Genomic DNA, 8,072 nt, shown 5'->3' with positions numbered 1-8,072 from the left:
AAGACAGGGTTTCTCTGTGTGGCTTTGCGCCTTTCCTGGAACTCACTCTGTAGCCCAGGCTGGCCTTGAACTCACAGAGATCCACCTGGCTCTGCCTCCCGAGTGCTGAGATTAAAGGCGTGCGCCACCATCGCCCGGCTAGTTTTTAAATTTTGTATGCATCTATACAGGGACAAATTTTAAAAGATAACAAATCTCAATTTTACATTATATCTACGTGTGCACACACGTGTGTGCACACACACAATTTTTTAGTGCTGAGCTAGAGCAGAGGCCCTTGCATATACTAGGCAAGCACTCTACCACTGAGCTACATCCATAGCTCTATAGAACTATATATTATCATGTTTTGTTAGCATATATTGTTTTTGTTTGTTTGTTTGACAAAATAATGGGTTTCATTATTTCCTCCCTAGAGACCAGCTAGTCTACATGAGACCCTGGAGACAGAGACAGAGAGAGATTGAGACATACCCATATTATTTTCCAAAAGCTGTACTAACACACAGTTCCCATCAGTGTTCTCCACATCCTCCCCAACGGCGGGTTGGAGGGGTGGGGCGACATTCCAAACCCCGCCCTCAGTGTGTCAAGCAGCAGTTCCCTGCAGCTGCTTTCTCAAGATCCCGCCAGAAGAAAGCTGGCTAAAGGTCAGCCCCTCCCCTGGGGCTGCTCAAGACCACGCCTACAGGGTATGTAAGACCTGGTCACCAGATCTGCCATGTGATTTCCTCTCCTGCCTTTCCAAGAGTTACCTGGAGTTGTTTTGCTCTGTTTATTAAACCTGGACTTATTAATTTGGCTTGATTGGCTTATGGAATCGGCGGAGTTACCCACTAACAGGGGATATATTTTTACTTATCAATTACCTTTCATCTGCTCCTCCTGTATCCATCCTGAGTGCTAGGATTCAGGCTTGTACCACCATACTGGGTTCTACGTGGTGCTTCATGCATGCTAGGCAAGCAGTCTATCAGCTGAAGTGCATCCCCAGCCCTTTCCCATATGTTGAATGAGGTATTGTGTGTATTAGCAAATTCAAAAGGGATGTTCATCCTGCTTTATATTAGTGGGCTACTTTCAGTTCCACGGAAATAAAAGCCCCACGGAATTAAACACCTTTCACAAGAAAATTAGCGTGAATTATGTAACACAGCTTTCTGATACTGACCCAACTTTTGAGTAAATTTTATGATCAGTTTCAAGAAACAACTACAATGTTGTTGTTTTTTCACATTTCCAAAAACACTATGGAGAACTTTCCTATCTAATAAAAGTAGAAGTTAGGAGAATTTTATTTTTATACTCAACATCATAAAGTTTATCTTAATTTGTTCCAGAAATACCATTCTACTGAAGATGGAGCACATTTCATTCCTCTATTTAGTTTTCTCTTCCTTCCTTCCTTCCTTCCTTCCTTCCTTCCTTCCTTCCTTCCTTCCTTCTTTCTTTCTTTCTTTCTTTCTTTCTTTCTTTCTTTCTTTCTTTCTTTCTTTCTTTCTTTCTTTCTTTCTTGTGTATGAGTGAGTCGCGTGCATGTATGTTGGCAGTGCCCACAAAGGTCAGAAGAGGGCATCTGATTTCTAGAATTGGAGTTGTAGATGGATGTGAGATACCATGTGAATCCTGGGAATCGAACCCAGGTCCTCTCCAAGAGAAACAAGTGCTCTTAACTGCGGAACGGCCGCTCCAGCCCCCTAGTTTTCATTTCTTCAGGCAGGGTCCTCCTGTGTTGTCCCTCTTGTTCTGAAGCCCCTGGGCTCAAATGATTCCTCTTCCTCAGTCTTCTGCACAGCCAGGACTGTGGACGCATGCCACCAGACCTGGCTTTTACGGTCATTTGTAATAGACACAAAACTGTGGGAGAAATGATGTAGTCAAAGCTTTTCAAAATGACGCTCTTGGGAGCTGGAGTCACGGCTCAGTGGTTAAGAGAGCTTGCCACCCTGCAGGTACCATCCATTTAATTCCATTCTTGCCAGTCCTTTTTATAATCCTGGTCTTTCTGGACTTTGCTTATCGTAATTTTAGACATATTATAAAAGAGTCCTGAAGCAAACTTCAAGTTATATAGTTTGCCACTCATGCTGTCTGTTGGAAGGAGATTGCCTCAACCTACCCAGTATGAGCGAACCCCACCTTTGTCCAGCTTTCCCATGTATAACCTCTTACTTTTCTTCTTTCGTTCCTGAGAACTTTCTTTGCAGTTGCTTTTAGCAAGTCCACTCGCTCCCACTTCCATTCCCCATCTCTTGTTACCACCGAGGACAGCTGTTGCCCGTGCTTTGAATTGTAACATTTCTCATGACACTATGCAAAAGCCTGATATAGATGACCTCTCCCTAACAGAGCTGTGCATGTTCATGTCACACTTCAGGCGGGTTTTTTAATTAAATATATATATTAGATCTTATGTGCAGTGGTGTTTTGCTTGCATGTACATCTGTGTGAGGGTGTCAGATCTTGGAGTTACAGAAAGTAATTGCCATGTGGTAATAGTAACAAGAGCTGTCTTGTGGGTGCTGGGATTTGAACCTGGGTCGTCTGGAAGAGCAGTTAGTGCTCTTAACCGCTGAGCAATCTCTCCAGCCTTCTGGTTTTTCTTTGGACTGTCTTGAATTTTTTTTTTTGGTAGGATTTAGGAAGAAAAAGTAAAGGTGGAAAAAGATCTCCTAAGAGCTTGGATGGAGGATTTCTGAGGCCTGGGACACAGTAGGTCCTAATATTAGGTCAGATGGTTTGTAAGGTAGGATTTATGAGGTAGACTAGAGTTAAGGGAAGACGTAATGATCTTAGTTTTTAAAAAAGCATGTGTCAGAAAGGAACAAAACCATTGCTTTCTGTTTGGGGTTGCTACAACAGAATACTTGAGACTGGGTGACTTTTAAAGAGCAAAGATTTACTCTACAGTTCAGGAGATTGGGAAACTCAAGCGCCTCATCTGATGAGGCCCGTTACGCTGTATCACAGCACGGTGGAAGGAGTCACCTAGGAGAGGAAGCAAGAGACAGAACTCGAAGCCTCCAACCCTTCTACAGTCTGCATTCATCCATTCAAAAGGGTGGCGTCCTCATGACCTAAGCACCTCGCCTACCAGGGCCTCCCTCCCAACACTTTACACTGGGGATGAAGTTACCAACATGTCAGAACGCGGTCAGAGGAACGGCAGGTGGTGAACAATGCCTTGGGGAACTGGGAGAGAGGCTCCAGGAAAAAGGCAGAGGGTGTATTTTGTTCCCTGGATTGTTCTTGGATGTGGTTTTGTGCCTCCCGTGTTAAACATTTGCCTTGGGTTTACAAGGCATGTTTATTCTTGTTGGATGTCGGAACACAGCAATAGAACCAGTCTGGTGAAAGGACATGCTGAGTGCTGTCCTCAGTGTGCCCTCAATGTGCCCACGGCCTCTGACTTGCTCTCGTGCTTTCCCAGATATAATTTATAGTACATGGCAGGCAATTGTGTTTAAACTGGTCTGTCCTGAGAAGTTCTGGGAAAGGGCTGCTCTGTTCATATTTAGTATGTGCTTATTGGTGTTTATTTACATGTTTTCCTGAACTCAAACAACCTTCCCTGGACCATTGCTTTCTTTGTTACATCCATGTATAAAAGTCCACTGAAACTGAAGTCAAGTTGTCTGTGGCAGTAGATTGTAGTCCGTGCCCGTTCTTCAAGGTCCTCAGATCCCAGGTCTCGCAGACATTGAATGCCTGGACAGTTTGGAGGCAGCTCAGTGTGGCTTTGACCAAGGGGAACAACACATACCGAGGAGACCTAAGTACCTCCACTGCAGCTGCTGTTTGGTCTAGGTACCGCTGCAAAGAGCCCTGACCACGCACATACCTAGAATGAACAAATTAAGGGAGAATGCTAGCAAGGCTTAGAAGACATCTAGGAAAGGTCTGTGCTCCTGGCAGTGTAGGGACAGTGCTGAACACCATCTCTCTCTGACTTAGAAGTCAGCAAGAAACCCACCAAGTGATGCTGGAATGCACACTGCAAGATGCCAGAACAGGTCAGGGCTTCCCAGACAAACTGTCCCCTTGCCTTTTTGTTTATTTGTTTTTCGAGACAGGGTTTCTCTATGTAGGTTTTGGTGCCTGTCCTGGATCTCGCTCTGTAGCCCAGGCTGGCCTCGAACTCACAGAGATTCACCTGGCTCTGCCTCCCGAGTGCTGGGATCAAAGGCGTGCGCCACCACCGCCCGGCTCCCCTTGCCTTTTTAACCCAACCACAACTTACACAGGTTTCAGTGTACGTTGCCTTGGGGACTCTATGATGGACATTCTGGTTTGAGTCTCTCAAACTTCCTTCTTCAGCAAAGGTCAGAGGATGGCTCAGCAGTGTCTCCTCTGCAGTGAATGAGTGGAGCCATGCCTTTCTCGTCAGCCCCTCCCGGCAGTGACTCAGGTTTCCCCTCCCACCGGAGGTATACGCACCACGTGATCTCAATTACTTCCATGTTAATGAAGAACTTGAACTTTCCGGCTTCAGTGCTTTAATTTCAGCTCTAGGAGCACAGCAAGGGCTCTGTTCACCCAACCCCCCGCCCCAGGGTATCCAGCCCAGCCCCAACTTGCTACTATGGCTCAGCCATGTTGCTGGAACCATGCTCTGGGCTCCCTGATTTCCTCCGAGGACACGTGCTCTCCCCAAGATCCTGCACACAAAAGGAAGTGAATTTTTCACTGTTCTCAATGGATGACAACAAAGATGTTAACAGAAGGGAGTTGGGATGGGACTGCTCCAAGTTTATTCTGGTAACAGAGCAAACATCTTGAGCCAATCACATTGGATCTTTAGGTGAGTGTGTGGCATGCTTGTTTTCCCCACAGCATGCCTGTCTCCTAGGTTTTTTTGTTCTTCAAATAAGGAGCAAACTTTTACTCATCATGTTATCCTTCACTTTAAATTCTGTAGCTGCCAGGATGGGGAGTGAGTTGAATGAGGGGATATCCATCTTCCCCCTCTCCCCGACATGGACAGCTTCTTTTACATGGCTCATGGCACCCTACTTGTTGGTTGGTTGTCCATCATGGTGGTGTAATTGTTTTCTTTTTTTAAAATTTATTTATTATGTATAGAGTGTTCTGTCTACATATATGCCTGCAGACCAGAAAAGGGCACTAGATCTCATAGATGGTTGTGAGCCACCATGTGGTTGCTGGGAATTGAATTCAGGACCTCTGGAAGAGCAGCCAGTGCTCTTAACCTCTGAGCCATCTCTCCAGCCCCATGGTGGTATAATTGTATATATTTTTTGCTAGTTAATATCTGTCACCTTCACCAGACTATAATGTAATCATGGAAGAGGCCGAGGAGGTGTGCACTATATGACCAATGCTTGGCTCCATACTAAAACTATAGTAGGTATTTAATTAGGGGTAGTGGGGGCTGGGTCTCACTATGTAGCCCGGCTGACCTAGAACCCACAATCCTCCTGCCTCATCCCACCAAATGCCTGCATTACAGTGGTCCCCAACCTCAGTTCAATGTTAAATTTATGAATGTATAATAAACATATGCAATGATGCACACACAAAATAAAAACATAAATAAAAGGAAAAGCAACTACCCAAACATCAAAATTATAGTAGGAGAGAACTGACTCCTACAGGCTGTTCTCTGACCTCCACATAGGAGCTGTGGCATACGTACCCCCCCACACACATTAAATAAATAAATAGTAAAAAAAATATACACAATGAGTTACCGTGAAGTTATATAAAGCATGATAATGTAGAACTGTTTATTGACATATAAAGGTGTCCATAATATAATGATACATTTTAAAAAATCAAATTATAAGATAGTAGATACATTATGATCTCATTTTTATAAAAGAATACCTGTGTATACAGATACATACATTGTAAGGTTAGCAGTGCTGAGATTGCAGACACCAGTTTGTTACTCTCCACTTTGTCTGCAGTTTTTCCTTTTCTTCAGAGGGAGTCTCACCATGTAGCCTAGCATGGCCTTGAACTCAGGATCTCCTGCCTTGGCCTCCCAACTGTGAGGGCTGCAGGCCTACGGCACAAAGCCTGCCTCCGAACCGGTTTTCTTTTGTTAACGTTCTTTATCAAAAAGAATGGTTTCATGATGTGACTTTCCAAATTATCAGCATTTACTTGATTTATAAAGTATTTGAATTTTGGAAAAAAAAAATCAAAGAGACATTGAAATGATCTTTTTTCCTCCTTTCACAAAACTTCATTTTAACAAGTAATTTTGTCATGATATATCCAGTTAGATAACATTAGAAAACAAACAAACAAACTAGATTTCAAGATGTTGAATTTGATTCTATTTTTTTTTTTAAGACAGGGTCTCTTTATGTATCTTTGGCTGTCCAGGAACTCACTGTGTAGACCAGGCTGGTCTCCAACTCAGATCCACTTGTCTCTGCTTCTCAAGTGCTGGGAATAAAGGCGTGCCCAGTCTTGAATTAGATTAATCCTGATGCTATCTGATTAAAGTGGACCTTTAGTAGCATTTCTGTATAAACTAATTTTAATCCACAATTTCCATTTGACCCTTTTCCTAGTCTTGCTCCTACTGAGGGTCAGGAGAACAGAACAGATTCCAAGTCTCTTTCTTGTGTTTAGCTGACGATCAATAAAATTAAAAGGCAACAAATCTCTAAGCATTAAAAAAAAAGTCAATGGCTGCTGTATTTACGACATTTTATGTCACAAAGTGAGTTTGGAAAGTCAAGTATTTCCCAGAAAAATGCCAAAGCATTACCACAGCTCTAGAAGTCAATCCATTGAAAACATTTACCTGTCACAGCCTTACTAATTGTAAAACTATAGTTAAGAGCAGATTAGAGTTTCCCTTTAAATAATGCTAATTTCAGCTCTAAGTCATTTGCAGATGATACTTTATACACAAGGCAAGAGTACACCTCATCATCTGAAAAGATAAGCAGAATTGCACTTATTTGGTAGAACAGTTACCATGATTGTAGGGAAATGGAAAACACAGGAATATAAATTCCTTTCCCCAGTAAAGTATAATTTAAAAGTTTCACTAAAAAAGTCAGTTAAAAAATTAAAAAAAGAAAGAAACATGGCAAATACCATGTGTATATTGCTACTTGCCTTTTAGTAACACTAATTTTATTTTTGTTGCCTGTTTCAACTCATTGACACAAAGATCTCAGCACCATATTAAGAAGTCACCCTCTGACCTACACAACATAATACCCCAGGACAATCATTACACCATTGTTCATTTTCAGCAGAGCCTAGCATGACAGTGATAAATACTGTGCTCTAGAGCCTTAAGCAGGGAACTCAGGTCACTTCTAATGCAACTCTAACAAGAATCCATGCTGGCACAGCCAGGCCTCATGAACTCTTTGGAAACGCAAACCGTTCAAGGATGTCTTATTTGCATTATTTCAGATCTAGCAGCATAAATGCCGGGTTTTCCAGGTAGGATTTCCACAGATTAGAGAAGCGTGACATCGTGGCTCCATCAATGATCCTGTGATCGGCTGACCAGCTCACATTCATTATCTGTGCTTTATAAACGTCTCCTTTCTGGTCAAATCGGGGAAGGGCCTAAAGTAATGGAAAAAACTAAAAATAAACAAGGGTAACTTTTCCCTGCCTCGGAGTGGAAGGAAGATCTGGCAATAATGGTATAAGGTCCAGAACCCCAACTCCCTGCCAACAAGTGGGCACCCCCAGGGCTTCTGAAAAGGCTGCCTCCTATTCCCCCACCCTTGGGCGGATATGTCTTAAGCTTTAACTTCTTCAAGGTATCTCCTGCCTCATATACAATATTTACATTAAATAGTTAACTTGTATTAATCACCGTGTGCTAACTACTCTTACAAACTCTTAAAAAAAGACAACCGAGCTGGGCGCGGTGGTGGCGCACGCCTTGAATCCCAGCACTCAGGAGGCAGAGGCAGGCGGATCTCTGTGAGTTCGAGACCAGCCTGGTCTATAGAGTGAGATCCAGGACAGGCACCAAAATTACACTGAGAAACCCTGTCTCGAAAAAAAACCCCAAGAAACAAAAAACAAAAAAGACAACTGAGACAAGGAAAATACTTGGACTC

General features: G+C 43.1%; 1 protein-coding gene across 1 annotated transcript in view; it reads right to left on the bottom strand.

Moving 5' to 3' along the window:
* Nucleotides 1-5,707: 5,707 nt before the first annotated feature.
* Nucleotides 5,708-8,072, bottom strand: part of Dbt (dihydrolipoamide branched chain transacylase E2) — a 40,197-nt gene continuing 37,832 nt past the window's right edge. The window contains exon 11 of the mRNA XM_052730993.1: nt 5,708-7,566. Coding sequence (XP_052586953.1) covers nt 7,399-7,566 — 168 coding nt within the window. The 3' untranslated portion in view covers nt 5,708-7,398. The remainder of the gene's footprint in view (nt 7,567-8,072) is intronic.

The sequence above is a fragment of the Peromyscus californicus genome, unplaced genomic scaffold (assembly GCF_007827085.1).
Source record: "Peromyscus californicus insignis strain IS unplaced genomic scaffold, ASM782708v3 Scaffold_9__1_contigs__length_137607984, whole genome shotgun sequence".
NCBI lineage: Eukaryota > Metazoa > Chordata > Mammalia > Rodentia > Cricetidae > Peromyscus > Peromyscus californicus.
This window is presented reverse-complemented; position numbering and strand designations above follow the sequence as displayed.